We start from the raw sequence: 17,555 nt of genomic DNA, 5'->3' as shown, positions 1-17,555 counted from the left end.
GGATTATGGGGTTATTATTTTAAATGTGATTATGTCTCGGCAAAAAGATGGAGAAAAAAATACGAAAACTTGGGGAAGACTAGAGAGGGATTTGGGTTGGGTTTTTTTTGGAAGACTAGAGAGAGAAGGCAGGTTTTTGATTTATTCCACCACGGTCGTCGTCGTCGAGTTGCAGGTTTCCGGTACACCAAGGCCTTCACTGTCGCCGTCACCTTGGGCCACTCTTTTGAATGTCTAGTAGGAAGAGTAAGAAAACTAATTGTTCTGCCGGTCTACATGTGTTTGTTTGGGTTCACCCACTGTTAAGAGTAAGAAAACTAATTGGCCTTCAACCCTTGCTTGGGTTGTCGAAGCTGCTTGTTTGGGTTCACCCACTGTTACTACCTTATGATTCGTCGGAAAAATCATTAAGCTTATGATTCACCGGAAAAAAAATCATTAATAATGATAAGGACTGGTGTTTGGGTTGTTATAAGCTAATTAGAAGAATTAGCAGATCTCCGGAGATATAAATGGTTGAATGAATATCCTATAGGAGTTTCTCTCTCTAGAAACTAATAGAAGATGAACATGTGCGATGTTGGATTGTAATAGTGTTTTAAATTTTGAATGTCTAGTAGGAAGAGTAAGAAAACTAATTGTTCTGCCGGTCTACATGTGTTTGATTAGTGACAGAAAGCATGATATGTAAAATGTCCGCTTTGCGCTTTTGTACCTTTATAATATGTTTTTTAATATAAATATTAACTATTATTCACTCAATTTCAATCATCCATTCATCAAGATCAAGGGTCAATATAGAGTTTCTAGAGTTTTCACAAATAGAGGAATTTTTATTTTAACCCTACCCAAGTGTTGTTATACTACATATATGCAACATTACGTATATGTAATATATGTCAAATATCACGAAAGTTTTTTTTTGAAAGGTAACCTTATAATAATATAAATGACATGTTTAAAAAATCATGTTTGTGTCGAGTTTTGTGACTTTTTAATTAATTATCTATTTCTCTCTCTAATAAGGAGTTCTCACTCCTTTTAAAGAGGAAAGTTGAGAGGGGTAAGAACCAATAAATAACTTAAAAACTTAAATTAAAAGTTTTTTTTATCATTCTTATATGTTGTTACTCTTTAATTACCAAAATCTAGAAAAATATAAAAATAAAAAAATTGTCGATCGCGAAATTACGTATATTATATGGATGTAATATTGTTATATCGCATACATGTACTATTGTTATATTGCATGCATATAATGTAAATATTGTTATATTACATATATGAAATAGTGTTGTATTACATGTACGTAATATATCAAAACTGCAATCGTTTTTTAACAAAGATAAATAAAAAAATAAATGAGATTATTTTTTTAAAGAAAACATATTTGGGTCAAGTTTTCGCAAGTTCTTTATAAGTTCGTTCTCTAAGAAGCAGTGCTTTGATCCTTCCCATAGGTGTGTGTACGTGTGTGTAGGATTATTTTTTTTAAACCACTATGAGCTGTGAGAACTTTAAGAGTCATACAAAAAAATGTAATAACATGTGTTTTTATTTTTAAAAAATTTGAAAGAACTTTTTTTTTTTGAACGGCAAATTAGGATCACTCACGGACCACTGGAGTATCATCGTGTCACCAGCAGAACCACGCAATCATATCCATTTCCACTAGGCAATAATGCCTAACCACCGATTCAGGAGGAAACCCAATAAATCTTGGGAAAACCCCATTGTGAGATTCGAACCCAGGACCTTATGGTCCCTAAGCCTTATCCCACCACCAAGATGCCACTAGGCTATAAAGCCATGGACAAGAAAGAACTTCTACACACTTTTAGAAGTATTTTGGTCAAAATAAAATAAAATAAACGCATGCATAATATTTTTTCTAAACACAAAATCGAAAAAATTACATACATCGCATGCTACACATGTAATACCCTATGTAAAAATTTCAAAAAAAGTTATTGTTTTCGTATGTTACAAGCCTCGTCTGTTTCTCCAACTGGGCATCGGTGAATCCCAGTGAAAGATTGTTTACTGCACTTGCCCCGGCTTGGGTAACTGGGGTAGTGTTCGTAAAATTTGTGTAACCGCCGGTGTTCCCCCCAGTAGCTGGGGTTGTGGTTACCGGGGTTTCTTGGTCAGTCGCTGGCCTTGGCACCGGAGTAACCTTAACCCATTTTTTCAGAGGTTTTGAAAAAACTGAGAAAATTAGTTCTAGCTTTTATGCACGGATGGCGCCAATGAAGAAACACTAAGTGACCCCGGGCAGATTACGGATAATCTGGGGGTTAAATAGATGTTTCCCACGAGGGTTAAGTCCGGCAAAGATGGTTGTTCTTCAGATGACCTGCAAAACAGACACCGTGAGCTCGTCACTGAGAAGGGGGGGTTCCTCCTTGTGACCACCCTCCGGCGTGAGAATCAGACTAGATTGCTCTGAATATAAGTGTATATTGAGAGAAATAGCTAGTGAAGATAAGATACAAGATAATGATACCGTTCCAAGGTGTTGGAGTATTTCTAGCCGAAGGTAGGTTTCCAAGCAGGTACAGCCAGCTGTATAATATTCCTTTTCCACCAACTGTGGGCTACGCACGTGCCATGCTGGTAGTTGGTGGGTAGGCAGCGGCTGATAGTGACATGGCCGGCTGTGTACTATTCCTTTTCCACCAACTGCAGGCTATGTACGTGCCACGACAAGGGTTGGTGAGTAGGCAGCGGCTGATAGTGACATTTTGTACTAGAGCGTGCTCCTCGTACTGTTGTCGGTGAGCTGTCACCCTATGATTGGTTCACGGGCTGCTTTGGTCAGATCTTGTCTATTTTGTCCATACCTTGGCAGGTATAGTACAAAAGATCTTCCAAAAGCGTACGGACTGGCTCATTTGGGCGGGAGTATTCCCGCCTTGCTCATTCCTTCAGGTGACATTACTGAATTATTGAGTTAGTGCCTTGTACGTGTAGTCTTGCTATTAGTGCGGGTAGCCTTCCCTGATGGCTTGTATCCGCAACTGCGGGAACAGGCGGGGTACTTCACCATTGGGAGGCTTTTCCTGCGGGAACAGCTGGCGTACTGCGCGTAAGGTCTTCTCTGAGCATGGTTGGTCCTGCGGAACCAGTTGGTCCTTGCGCAGACGTCCCTCTTCAATGTGAGTCTTGCGGGTCCAACTGGGCTCTGCTGGGACCTACCTCTTCACCTGGGTATACCAATTATTCTGAAATTTAGTTGGGTGAATATGAAATGAACAATGCTATTAGGCAAATTCGAAATAAATAATCTCACATTTTGTGTATTAGCCGATAATAATCTTACTTTTAAAAATCACTACCAACGTCCAACATTTAAACTATTTTTGTCTTAATGGACCTTCAGTAAAAAACACTTAGTGCCGGTAAGTTTTTTTTTCTGAGTTTCAAACTGATGTCTTATTGCTCTTGATCAGAATAATGATTCAATTCGACTGATGTAAAACTTGTCTCGAAATGGTGATTCAAATGGCTTGATTTTTGTTAATTGGAAATTCAAACACCCGAATTAAAACATTGTTTCGTCGTTTGGATCACCATATTGATAAAAGTTTTACGTCAATCAACTCGTATATTTCTTCTGATCAAAAGCCCTAAACATCGGTTTGAAACTCGGGAAAAAAAACTTAAAAACATTAAGTGCTTTTTAACGAAGATCCATTGAGACAAAAGTAGTTGAAAAGATGGATCGTTGGTAGTGATTTTTAAATGTGAGATTATTATCAGTCAATAAACAAAAGATGAGTATTTATTTTCAATTTGTCAATGAACAAAGGATAATCTTATTGATTTTTGAGATATGAGATCATTAATTGAAAATATATTTAGATCATAATTTGCATCATGACATATCAAAATGATATTTTCAATAATAGTTGAGTTGTAAATGAACGCTTTAAAATGTTTAGGGTGTTTATTGCAAATTGAATTAGGGTAACCCCATTCACTCTATTTAAACGAATCAATTTTCATTTTCGCTATAATAACTTAATCACCGTTGCGCCGTTGCATCTCTCGTCCATCTACATCACAACCAAAGACGACATCTCTTATTCATTGGCGATGTAAGTGATTATTCTGTATTTTATCTATTTTAATTCATCTCTTAGTGTTTCAAAACATATTTCAAAATTAATTTTGGTTTTCAAAAGTATTGCTTTGGAAAAAGTTTGGTTTTAGTAATTATATGGACTTATATACATATATTTTGCTGGTGTTGATGTAATGTAGACATATACTAACTCAGATCGGTCTGAAAATCGAAGAAAATATTCATCAAATAAATAAAATAAAATTTTTTAGCATAAATTTTTCGGTTCCTTGTTTGAAATATATAAAATTTTGATGATCATATGATGTTTTACTTGTTTTGATTATTTTAATGTTAGGTTCGGTGTTGTTCACTCATCTTATGTTCAAATGGATTTAGCAAACCAATTAGTTGTGGATCATAACATGTTGATTGGTCATAGCGTTTTCAAGTTATCTACTCGAAAAGGTAAAATCTTAAGCCATTCAAACTATTTGGAAAAGTGGTAATTACAAGACCTAATTACATAAACAAGATAGGTAACAAAACTAATGTAAAAATTTAAATTTATTTATACAACGTTCTATAGACTAAAATCAAAATTAAAATCTGGCGAATAAAACTTATAAAAAATAAATAAAAGTGAATTGTTAACAAAACTTGTGACAAGTGAGGCAAAATTGCTTTAGAAAAAAAACAACTTTAGAACGACAACAATTCTCTTTTGCTTTTAAAAGGAAAAAATAATAATCTAGTGTAGACACCAGACTATTATCCCCATCAACAATCTCACAATCTCAATCTCACATTATAAAATTAATTTCTCTCTCTTCAATCTACAAAATTTAACCCACTCCAATCTTTTATTCTCATTAACAACCCAATCTCATCATTTTTTTTATTAAATAAATTCAATTTATAATTAGTTTTGATCAACTATATAAATATAATTAAGTAATTATATTTTTTTTAAATATAAAAAACTTTAAATATATATATTAATCAAACACATTTTATAAAATAGATAAAAATAAGTTACAATAGTAGCATGTGAAAGTTTGAAAATTGATGATTTATTGTAGGAATATGAAATCAGATAGAGATGGAAGGTGTGAGTGAATATGAAAGTTCTTATAATATTTATAGGGTTAAAATACGAATTTAGATATTTATTTTATTTTTGTGAATAGATAATGTTTGATTTTTTAGATTACAAATCCTATCCAAAAAATCTGACTAACCAATAGAAAACTATTGGTTCAAATAAGATAATTCAATAATGGTTAAAACTAAAATTTTATATAAAAAATATGATTTTTTAAACAAACTCCATTTTTAACGAAATTTATACCGGAATGCTCACAAAAAAAAACTAAGTAAGACTGTGTTTTTAGATTTTTTTTAAAAAGTCAAATATAATAAGTTATAAAACAAAAACCAAAATATATATATAAATAATTGTTATGAATTAAAAAGGAAAAATCAAAATAAAAAGTAACAAATGGAAATGTGACATGTGTGAATGAGACAAACAAATTGGGTTTGCAATCTGGTTTGCCATTCTGATCGAGATTGCCCCCTTTACTCCTTTTTTCTTTTCTTTTTATTCTCAAAATCTCAAGATTGCAATCTTAAGAATGCCAATGGTTGTAGTCTAAGTAAATCCTCTACACTATTACCCGACTTACTTGCACCAACTAATTACTAGTGGTAGAGCCACATTTTTTAGTAATGAATATATTTCTTTTATAAAATGTTTAAAAACTTTAAAAATTGCTAACATTATAAACGGGTTAATAATAACTCATATATAGATTATAAAAAAAGGGTCCAAATTATTCATAGAAGTGCCTAGTAAACCTAACACAATTAACATTCTTAAACATAATACCTAAGTGAAAATTAAATAAAAGAACAAAAGCAACATCCGTCACCTCAACGAACGATAAAATATGTTTCTATCGACCAAACGGCCATCGCCTCATCGCCTTCGTAGTTCGCCTCAAGGCTTCAACCATCGCCTTACCTGGCTCGAATTCAACCAGACGACAACAACAACGGTCGATCGACTCTTTCTTTGATGCTTCAAGCCTTCAATTGATCCAGACCTCACGACGAATCTTTCTTTGATTTTGCGTAATCAGATAGATGGATGACGACTATATATACGATGCTTGCATTTGTTATATGAAAATAAGTTCTTTTCTGAAATCGCGATTGAAGATGTTATAAATCGTTTTCAAAACATAAAAATGTGTAAGGAACAATTATAATATGTAATATCTTTTTTTTTTATTAAATATGACTTTCGGCACGACCCATTTTGGCCCGAAAACCTTGATGCCTAAAAAAAATCGAGCACCGAAAAATTCCGAACCTATAGAAAAAATTTCCTGGCTCAGTCTTTATAATTACCAATGGACATTTCTCTTGCCAAAGCCTAAACTTACAGACGCCTTTTCCCCGGTCAAATTTTAGTTTCTTTGGCCAAATTTTGTTTGCGGACGGAATGGGGTAACCCGTCTACAACAAGATGACAGTAGATTTTATATTTTTAAAGTATATATATATTTTTTAATATGCTTGTTCTGAATTTTAACATTTCCTTAGGGTTCAATCTTTTCATGATGAATTGAGATTGTGACACCAACCATTAGGTTTTGGTTCAAATTCTTTGATCTAGTATACGGAAACATGTTAATGTTATATTATCATACAACTTGCTTATTGTTTGATTGTACTTCTGCTCATAACGTAAACATTTTTTATTCAGTTACAACCGCAGGTCCAGCAAGAGCGGCATTGAATACGTCAAGGGAAAATCGAAACAAGTTTGTTCTTGTGATCACTTGTGTTCGCATGCCGGACATGGATGGATTCAAGCTCCTCGAACTCGTGGGCCTTGAAATGAACTTACTCGTGATTAGTAAGTTTTAATACATCCTTAATTGAGTATGGTTCGATGCCTAATTAATATAGATTTTATTGATTTTTCTTTAAAAAAACAAGTGTTGATGTTACAATTTTTAGTTGGGTTGGCAAAAAAAGTCATTTTTAATGGAAAATTTTTTTCAAATGTAACTTTTCTGTTACATAATGAATGTATAACTACTAAAATGTGACTTTAAATAAAATTTAACTTTAAAAAAAAGGTAGTTTTGAAAAAACACAAGGAATGTACCATACCATGAATGCGCATCTGTTTATTCGCATTTTAAGTTATGTATTTTTTCGGTTGTTTCACAAATCGAATAAGGGAATTTTAATGAGACTCGGTCCTTGTCCACACAACATGTGTGGCTAACGATTTCTTGGAACAATATAATTATGTTATGTAAAATTTACCTCAAGAAGCTCATAAATTTTGTAAGGAGCAAAGTATTCGATCCCATCCATGAGCCAATGGTTCGATGAAATCAGTAACGAAACGGAAGGTTAACAAAATCCTTGGTCAACAACACTTTTGACTTATTGTTACACATTCCAATCCATTAATGCATGGTTATATAATAATGTACATGTTTTGAGTTTCGTTTATTTATATTGAACAGGATATTAATGTTGTGCAATGGATTCCTGATTTAAACAATGTGTATGCTCAAGATTCAGTGACGGTAGGAGTATCGGGCACCTTGATCGGCAATGCTGATGTGGAACGAAACTAATCTCAAACTTTCATCCTGGCCTCACAAGAAGGCGGTGGCTTTTACGTGCATAATGATGTTCTTCAGCTTGTAGATATCAGAACGACGCTGCCTCTTAATGACGTGGCAGACCTTCTAACTGTACAAGAAGTTAATGATACAGGTACTTTGAATAAGTTGGTTAATCAAGAGCTCATCATACCATGTTGATTGTTCATACTTGGTAGCGTGTTGGAGTCTCGGCTACCCAATTTCTTAGTTAATGTTTATGTAATACTAATAAAACAACAAACTCTAATATGTTATGTTATTCGGACTTAAACCAGAAAACTATAACTACCCGACTTATGTTGAAACATTGAAGTAACTAGCATATATCTCACTAAAATAATTCACACAGATACAGAAAGAAATGTTTTTATTCACCAAACATGGTTACTTTACATGCTAAATGGTACGATATGAAGAACGAAAGACAAGTTTCTAGTGATAAATTACAACATATAGTTGAAACCAAATCAGTTTCGCATACCACGATTTGGACACACATTTGCAAAATGCGACGGATCGCCACAAATAAAGCAACTTCTGCCAGAAACAGGATCACCTGTGGCTGATACAAACCTCACATCACTGCCACCTTGGCCACCACCACGACCACCCCTTCTGCCCGTGGTTGTTGCAGAGCTGCCACCGCCACCTTGTGTGGTGGGGACACTATCCTCCCAGCAACTTCATAAAATGCAAACACGGTTTGTTATTACAACATGAAAAGTTTGATAGAGGTGTCAACATTGACCCGTTGTACTTTTTTTCAAACAGGTTTAACGGGTCAAAACATAAAACTTGGATTTATGAGAAGATTTAGATTATTATTGTCATCTCTACCTTTTAAATAATAAATCTAAATACTTACACAAAGAACTTGCAACCCTGTGACTGACAAGAGTAGAACTTTCTTCCGCGGTTGCTATCTGTGTTGGCGGTTTTCAAAACGCAGGGTGTACCACAAGTAGGGCAAGGAATCGGTGAATCACCTGCATTAACAGATAATAGGTTTAAAGACCCCCAAATATTATACTGTGTATCCAACAAGACAATTATATCCACATTAGAGAGATAGGTCAAATTAACAAAAACACGTTTAAAAAGGTAAACAATTTGTTGTTTGCAACTTCAAGAACAATCTGTACACAAAAGTAATACACTTTTCCTGAATTTTTTTATAATATTAAATAAAATAAATTAGAAAATCTTACGCAGTAAAAGACACTTTGGGCGACTTCCAAACCATTCCCTTTATAAACTTTGATCGTTTTAATATAAAACTTAAACCGGATTGACAATTCCCAAGTAATAGGTCAAATAATGTGTTTGAGTTGTTGGTCAAATATCTTCTTAAAGTAAAAACCATATAAAAATAACAAAACATAAGCAATAAATTACCATTATTGGAGTTTGCTCTCTGTGATCGAGCACTACGGTTTTGAGAAGTCAGTGAATAGCAATCACTAGAAGAATGTCCTGTTTGATGACAAAAACTGCAGGTAGCCTGCTGCTGCGGCTGATGCTGATTATTATTATTTTGTGAAACGTTTCTAGAAGGTGCAGTGATCCCCCCTCCTCTTGCTAAATAGAATTAATATGTATAAATATAGTCAAACTATGAAAAAATAAGGTGTAAACTATAAAAAGAAGCAACTGCTTAAAGTCTTGAACAAATGTTAAAAAATCTACAACATGCCTGGTGTGTTTGAAGAACTGCGATGTCCAGAACCAGACATTTCCATAAGCTCTCTCATAATATCGTCACAGCCACCAACACAACCTAGATTAAGGGAAAAAAAGTTCAGTACAATTAATCTTTTGGTGTATAAAAAATATTTTAATTCACTAAAAACTGTTACAAGTTAGAAACTCCTAATACTCTCTTAGACCAATTTAACGAAAACAAAATGTCCAGAACCAGAAATTTCCTTAAGCTGTCTCATAACACTGACTAGTTACAATGACTAAACCACATGTACGAAAATGAAACACATATATAATAAATAATATAGATAGACTATTTAATAAGTTAAATATAGAGTTAAGTTCGGTTTTCGTCCCTGTAGTTTAGCTTTTTAATTTGCTCAGTCCAAAACAATTTAATAAACAAGGGTAATTTGGTCATTTCATGAATACTAACATAAAATTCTAACAGAGTTAGAGGGTGTTTGGAATTCCTTATTTTACCTCCTTATAACTTATTTAAGTCATAAGTTATAAGTTACAACTTACAAAGTTGTAACTTATGACTTATACAGTCACAAAACCTAACTTTTCCAAACACCTTATAACTTATAACCTATAAGTTATAAGCTATAAGGAGGTAAAATTAGGAATCCCAAACACCCCCTTAGTGACGAAAAGTGTTAAAAAAGAAACCATAGTGACTCAAAGGGTTGAATGTTTCTATTTTGGACTGACCTAGTTAAATTGGTCAAATCATGAGACGAAAACAGAACTTAACTCTAATTTTATTATTAAAATTAGCTAAAAATAAATACCAAGTAGCAAGGAATTAGGTAGCATTTAGCAATAAATCAAAAGATCTCCATGCTAAAGATAAATACAAAATAGATCACCTAAATGATGGACATTGAAGTCTGGTGGTATTTCCAGCCGGCGAAATGTGAATTGAATCTTGAAAACAGGTCCTGTGAATTGTGAAACAATATTAAATTATAACGTGCTTGATATATTTACACAGATGAAACAAAACATTACAGCATTAAGATTCTAAATAAACCCTATGCATCAACCTGGAGTGCACGTATTGCAAACATTGTTGGTAACAACAGCTTCTGATATCGATCCAGGAAGCCAGATGGCGTTTCTACACTGCAACAGTGTGTTAAGTTGATATTAAGACAAAATGAAACCATTTATGTGTCCCTCAAACAGAAAACTGCATTAAAAGAGCCAAACACTTGCCTGTGGAAAAGCTGAGCAGCCAATCATGAACTTCCCATCCTGTAAGAAAAGAAAATCATATTGTAGCTAGCACAACTAAAGTTCAATTATGAATGTACATGTGACAAAAACTGTAAAGAAAAATTACCGGTTTTTTTCTAAGAATCAAATCTGAGTCGTGGCAAACATCACATTTCCTCACAGGCTGTCCATGATTTTGTTGATCATCTCCACCCGTTCTATTTGTTCTGTCAAAGAATATTTCCAAGGCTTGAAATAGTTTGACTTTATTTACCCTCGCCTGCAAAGTATATATATTTGTTTAAGAAGCTTTTAACTCAAAACAAGTTTGTTAAAAATGTCAAGACGTCAACATACATCTAAGAAGCAAGCCTTCATCTGCTGCAAGCATGTTGCCAGCACATCATCTTTTCTCTTGCTGCCAACACTAACTGCCTTCATGTCTTCCTCCATCATACTACGAAGATATGGCTTCCAAAGTTCATATCTGAAATCATCAAACAAGATCAAAAGTTAAAGAATAATACATGTCACCAACATCAACCAAAAAATATGATAAAAAAAATCTTCTTACCCCATATCGTCATATCCCATAACTAATGCCTCGCCCTGTAATCAAACTCAAATTTATAGTCAAAATAAATAAAAGATAAGATATATATCATTTCTTATATAAGAAAAAAAAGAATGTACAAGATTTGTTGGCTTGAAATGTGACCCCTCTTTTATAGCATAAAACCTATCAGTCAGTTTCTTGATATGATCATGCATTGTAGCATCTGTCCCAATGCCTGCCTAAAAAAATAAAATAAATAGAGTTTCTGTTAAGTCTGTGACAATAATCTTTATTATATGATGATAAAAACAGTGAAGAAATAAACAAAAATTGTTGGTACTCACCTTGTCCATACAATCTAAAAGATCAGACTCACTTAAGAGGGGCGGTGGCCTTTTAATCCCTGATTCAAGAGTTAATGATGTTGGAGTGAACTGCATGATTGTCAAGCACGGTTAGCTATCAATGTCTTTCATTCAAATACTAATTTAATGATAGATGTAACTTTCCTACACCAATCCATTTAACAATATTCACACTTGTTCTAATGCATTTTGAGAAGAACAGTTATAGGAAAAACACTTTATCACACAAATTGATGGAACCAATGAAAAATGAATGTCTAAATAATGAAATCGGATATTAAACAATTATGATAACCATAAACATGCAAATGAAAATGTTATGATATCATTTGGTCCTACACAAACCTGCTGTCCAAACGTGTAGTTTGGGATTAGAGACCCACCCCATGTTTCGAATCGGTAGACTTCCAAATAATTTTTCTGTACAACATGTCAGCATTTCACCATTAAGAATTTTATTATATTACAATAAAAATAAAAAAGCAAAACTTAAGAAATTTCACATGAGCATAACAAAACTCACAGCAACTATTGTTCTGCCTAATGCTGAAAACATTTCACCCGCAATGTCAACTTCTACTGTAGTTTCAGCTCCAACAGCAGGTTGAGAAACACATGCTAAATAATGGCGAACAACTAGCTCATACAATTTCTGTAGAAAATATATGTTAAGTTATTATTGTTATTATCAAACATGTTCGCCTCTGATAAAGTATTGCAATATTATACTAAAAACTTACTTTATGATCCTCACTCCATCCAGATTCTCCAGGTGAAAATTTTGTAGGGTGAATGGGAGGATGTGCCTTGTCATCATGCCCACCGCTACTTGGATTCCTCCAGAGTCCCGATGAAGGATCCAAGAGTCGTTGAGCATGTGCGCCCCACACAGGATGCCCCTGTTGTTCTTGTACAAGTATCTAAAACCATCCAAAACACAATCACAGCCAAAAACAAAGATTAGATACCTTTGTGGATTTGCTAAATTAGAAAGCCATTATAGATTAACAAAAACACCAAAACGCTATCCATAATTATAATCAAATTGAATATAAAAAAAGTCTCTGGATCATTAAAAGAGTATGAAATAAATGGCACCCTGTCAACTAGAATGTGGTAAACAAGAAAACTTATGTGAAATACTGGAACGATAACAATATCTTTACACAAAGAAAATGATAACTCAAAGTTTGTGAAAATAATAAGTTTGTCAAAGGTAACAACATGCAAGAGGGTGTATCTAGAGTTAATATCTTCTTGATGACACCAAGAACATGACTTTGATTTAATAAACAACACTGTTGTTTTGGTTACTATGTTTACTATTATAAAGTATAATCATGTGGTATTCATATCCTTCAAGTTGCTTATGACATAAATTATCAATATTAGATAAGTAAGACTGCAAATTGTAAAAGAAAAACTTAAAAGATGAATACCCACATTTAAGTCAGTCCTTGTTGAAAAGGAATCAGTTTCCGTACGAGGATAACTGATAAAACCAGATTGATACAAGTCTTCTGCAACCTACAAAAAGAAATTATGCAGTAAACAACATGAAAAGGGATTTATTTTAACAGAAAAAATTGAAGTACCATTTAAGTCTTATAATTCAAACGAAATATTTAGTATACTTGAAAACTACCTCGTATAAAGAAGAAACTAACCTTCATAGTTTGTTCAGAACTCATCCTAAAATAGCGTGATGCTCGTTTCTCAAGCTCAATAGTATTTAAAGGATGTGGAGGATATTTTAGCTTCTCCTGTTGTCTAACTTTTGTGACCTGAATTCAAACAAATATATAAAACTTGATTTTAGCTTTAGAAACTTAGAAACTCATATATTCAGAGGACATGCATATTTTACAACTTACAGTTGCAATGGGCTCTTTAAAACACATCTCATAAAGTAAAACTGCACAGGTATAATCAAACAAATGTCCACGCCTGTAGAAAACAAAATGAATTAAATCACCAACACACATATCCAAAATAAATAATAATAATAATAATAACAACAACAACATGAAAAGACGACAAGTAGTAAAAACTTTACATCCAATTAAAGTTAGCAGTGCCTTCATCAGTTGTATGAGAACACTGAATCTTCCAGAACTCTTCAGGTTCGTGTGCTTGTATTTCCCAGTATCGTTCGACAACAAATCCAAGTGTAGGAAACTGCAACGCACAATAATCTCACAGAATTATAGATATTGTTATTTGAATTTCACTTTTGTAATACATTGAATTCCTTCTTAAAATGCCCGTATACCTGACAAGGACCATAACTTAAAACAAGGTTTCTACCGTCTGTAGAAAAATTAAAAACAAACGCGCCTTTCAGTAACATTGTTTGAAATCTCGTGAAGGAAGCCCCAATTCGGAGGTCAATTTCCTGCATATGGCTCCAAATTAGTCCAGTAACGTAATTAATTAGTATATATCTCGATTTCAGTCTATGTACTTATGAACGGGTTGAATCAGGTAATGCCTCTTACAAGTCAAAAAGGTAAATTAAAATAAAATGGCTTCAAAAGAAACAGAACATGTTCAAGAAACTAGATTATTACCAAAAAAAAACTACAATTTTCCTATTGTTCGACACTAATTACTTTTCTAAAGTTGGAGCAAACTGTTTTGCATGAACCCGTCCCAACTCGACCTGTTTCAACTTTCAACCCATACTACCAAGTTACAAGCTTAACCCAACCCGCTCATGTTGCCACATTTATAAGTAGTAACTACTATTATAGAAAACAGAAAGTAAGGTTTTCAAGAGAAATAAAATAGGCAGACAATATCTAAATATAATGTGTCTTAAAGTCCATAATTATCATGCAAACATATGTAAAAACAAAAAAAAAACATTGATTAGCCAATTAGAACGTCATGGGAGTACTCACTTGCCTAACATCCACAGCGTCAGAAAATAACTGATTAGGCCGTGCAAGTTGTTGGCAGCTTGATGGATTTCCTGCCAATAAAAATTAAAATTTGTAAAACGAATTAAATAATTGTGTAAGGATCAAAATATGACCACAATAGTCCATACCTATCAATTAAAGAAGAAAACCGAGCCCTCCAAATATTGAGGTGAGAATTGGCACCTGAGCAAACTTCTACAACTTCATACGCAATGTTTTCCCCTTCTCTATCGCAATCAAGCCACAAGACAAGCCACTGGCATTTTCTGGCTTCTTCTTGTAATGTCCTTCTAATGTCCAACTTGTCCTTGATTATCAAATTCACAGGAATATGAAGTATTTCAAAAACATTAAAACTGAATACAAAAACAAAAAGGAAAAGAAAAACACTGAACATAACAAGTATAAAATGAACATTGACACCATTGTTAGAAACTTAGAATTCTTTAAGTTAAACTTAACATGACAGTAAGATTACATCCTAACCTCATACTGCATAGAAAAGTGTTAACAAAACTATTGTTTGTTGATAGAAGAACACTAAATTAAAAATGTTATTTTATTCAGTACAAGGTCAGTGAGTCACTAAATCATATTGTTAAACAAACAAAGCCACATTTAATATTTAGTGTCAATCAAAGTATCCTAGTGCAAAACTGATGTTTTAAAACCAATTTTATCCGAGCCTTTCCAGTTATTCTACGGTTTTCTTCATGAACTTAAAATACATTAAGAAAAAACAAAAACAAAAAACCTAATTTATTAAGCAGTTTATAGCACAGCTTCCATCCGAATAAAACCATAAAAACTGAATAAAAAACAAAAGAAACATGGACAGAACAAGCATAAAAATGAATAATTATTTCAGTTCAACTTAATTTGTGCCACACCAATGTTATAATTGTTAAGTTAACCTTAGTGTGACAGCAGGATTACATCCTAACCTCATATTGCATAGAAAAGTGAACAAAAATATAGTTTGTTGATAGCACAATTCTAAATTAACAAATGCCATTTTATTCAATACAAGTCATGTTTATTTAAACAAAGCAAAGCCACGTTGTGATTTTAAATGCCAAGCCAAGTATCCTGGTGCATAACTGATGTTCTAACACAGATTTCACAGGAAGATATATATCATTTCAAAGACATTAACACAAATATAAAAACTAAAAAAAAAACACCGAACATAGCAGGTAGAAAAAAAACATTGACTTAAGGATGCATAATTAGTTCAGTTCCACCTCATTTGGTGCAACACCATCTTAGTATAATACTTATAGTCATACTGTTGTTAATATTCTTAAGTTAAACTTAGCATGACAGTAAGATTACATTCTAACCTCATATTGCAGAAAAAGGTGTAGAAAAACAAAACTATTGTTTGTTGATAGCATATTAGGCTATTAGCAGAACCATAAATTAAAAATGTCATTTATTCAATACAAGTCTAAAGTTTTCAAACTTAAAAAAAAGCTGCATTTCGATTTTAATTGCCAAGCCATGCATCCTAATTCAATACTGACAAGTAAATAAGTATAATCCTTCATCTAAATTTTAATTATTTACCGATTTTCTACATAAACTTAAATTCCAAAAGTTACAGAATAACCATTTGACCCCAAAGTCAAACCACCATAAACACAAAAACAAAAACCCTAATTCATTAAACTGTTATTATGAACAAAATAACATGATTAAACAAACTCGGGAACGTGTTTGCGAATCGGAGCTTCGAACAGATCAACGGGATCGCAAGAATGCCATTTCCTATACCGATCACGAACTCGATCTCCATAAGGTGTCCGGTGACGGAAGTAAACATCATTTGGCAAGCTGGCCCTGAATGATGTAATTGAACTCGAATATTTTGTTGTAGCGTGACCTGCCCTCTCGCATTCTTAAACCTGGTTCCTCGATAATATTCCGGATACCGTCTTCGCAACCGATGGCTTCTCAGCTACATTCAGAACCCTAATCACCATTTCGTGGCCGGATAATTGATGTCCGAGTGACTGCAAATGCAAACCCTTGTGGGTTTTGGGGGTTTATTGTTTTAAACCAGTACCATTTTATTTCCCGCCTTTATGTTCAAATAACCAGGTATATTCACAAAGGGTAATATATTTTTTACTTTGATTGAAATTTAATTTTTACTTTTCCTAATACATAACTAATAGGACAAAGGAGTAAATGGTTTTTAAGTGTTCTGTTGCTTGAGATTGAGAAACTGAAATTATCCTTTCAAGTGGTATTCCAAGTAAGCAAAATGTAGACATTTGTGATGACTAGATCCGTCATCTAAGATGGCTGGATCCAAGGTCACTCCCTTCCGCCATTAATTGTAGGTTAATATGAAAGCCTCCATCTGAGATGGAAATATTGAACTTCGTATTTTTAGTTTTGGCAAACTCACGGATTTGCGAAGTATATGAAAATGATTTGAAATGTGTGGTATGTAAGTTGGAAATGAATCACAGTGAAAAGTTAGAAAAATACTTGACAGTATGCATAGGGTGTAAGATGATATTATTACATATGTGTTAAACAATATATTTTCATTCTTTGTCATGTATAGAATAAGTCACGAGTGATAAAACTTTGAAGAATGCAACCTCATAACACTATCTTACCATTCTTCACTTTCATATATTAATCCAACATCTTTCTCAACTTACTATCATTTTCATTCTCATCTAACTTTCCAATAACCTACACACTCCTTATCTAAGTTAAAAATTATCAGTCAAAACAATGGTCCGCTTATTGATTATCTTTTATATTGTATGTTTTAAAGCTCACACGACTGCATTTAACGTCATCTTTGCATTTTTTTAAGAAATACACCGCTCGTAAGTTTGTAAAAAATGAAATATGAACAGTGAACTTCATTCCCTCCATCGTAGACAAGGGTTCCATTCATTTTAATAGCGTGTATCGAAGTGTTATCACTAGTGTAAACAAATAAAAGTCAATGATCAATGTAATTATAATATGTTATAAAGCACCGACGCTTCACTTTTT

The 17,555-nt window shown here is 33.3% G+C and overlaps 1 protein-coding gene and 1 long non-coding RNA gene across 2 annotated transcripts in view; one reads left to right on the top strand and one right to left on the bottom strand.

The window, feature by feature from the left end:
• The window catches only part of LOC143602090 (uncharacterized), a 45,345-nt gene extending 37,415 nt beyond the window's left edge, over positions 1–7,930 (top strand). The window contains exons 2-3 of the long non-coding RNA XR_013147765.1: positions 7,618–7,860; positions 7,903–7,930. This is a non-coding gene — a long non-coding RNA (uncharacterized LOC143602090). The remainder of the gene's footprint in view (positions 1–7,617; positions 7,861–7,902) is intronic.
• A 66-nt stretch (positions 7,931–7,996) lies between these two features.
• LOC143602091 (DNA topoisomerase 3-alpha-like) lies at positions 7,997–14,887 on the bottom strand (the record flags this gene model as incomplete). Its single annotated transcript, XM_077079327.1, has 22 exons — positions 7,997–8,442; positions 8,627–8,747; positions 9,157–9,339; positions 9,455–9,538; positions 10,338–10,409; positions 10,515–10,593; positions 10,687–10,725; positions 10,814–10,966; positions 11,044–11,173; positions 11,261–11,295; positions 11,380–11,481; positions 11,587–11,676; positions 11,953–12,027; positions 12,131–12,259; positions 12,348–12,527; positions 13,051–13,134; positions 13,275–13,391; positions 13,482–13,554; positions 13,664–13,785; positions 13,880–14,002; positions 14,511–14,581; positions 14,715–14,887. Coding segments are annotated over 22 exons (2,449 nt in total), but the record flags the coding sequence as incomplete, so codon positions are not given.
• Positions 14,888–17,555: the final 2,668 nt, after the last annotated feature.

The sequence above is a fragment of the Bidens hawaiensis genome, unplaced genomic scaffold (genome assembly GCF_021521415.1).
Source record: "Bidens hawaiensis isolate Kalapana, Puna unplaced genomic scaffold, B.hawaiensis_p1.1 tig00057896_1, whole genome shotgun sequence".
NCBI lineage: Eukaryota > Viridiplantae > Streptophyta > Magnoliopsida > Asterales > Asteraceae > Bidens > Bidens hawaiensis.
The sequence above is the reverse complement of the archived record's forward strand: the minus strand, read 5'-3'. Positions and strand labels throughout refer to the sequence as shown.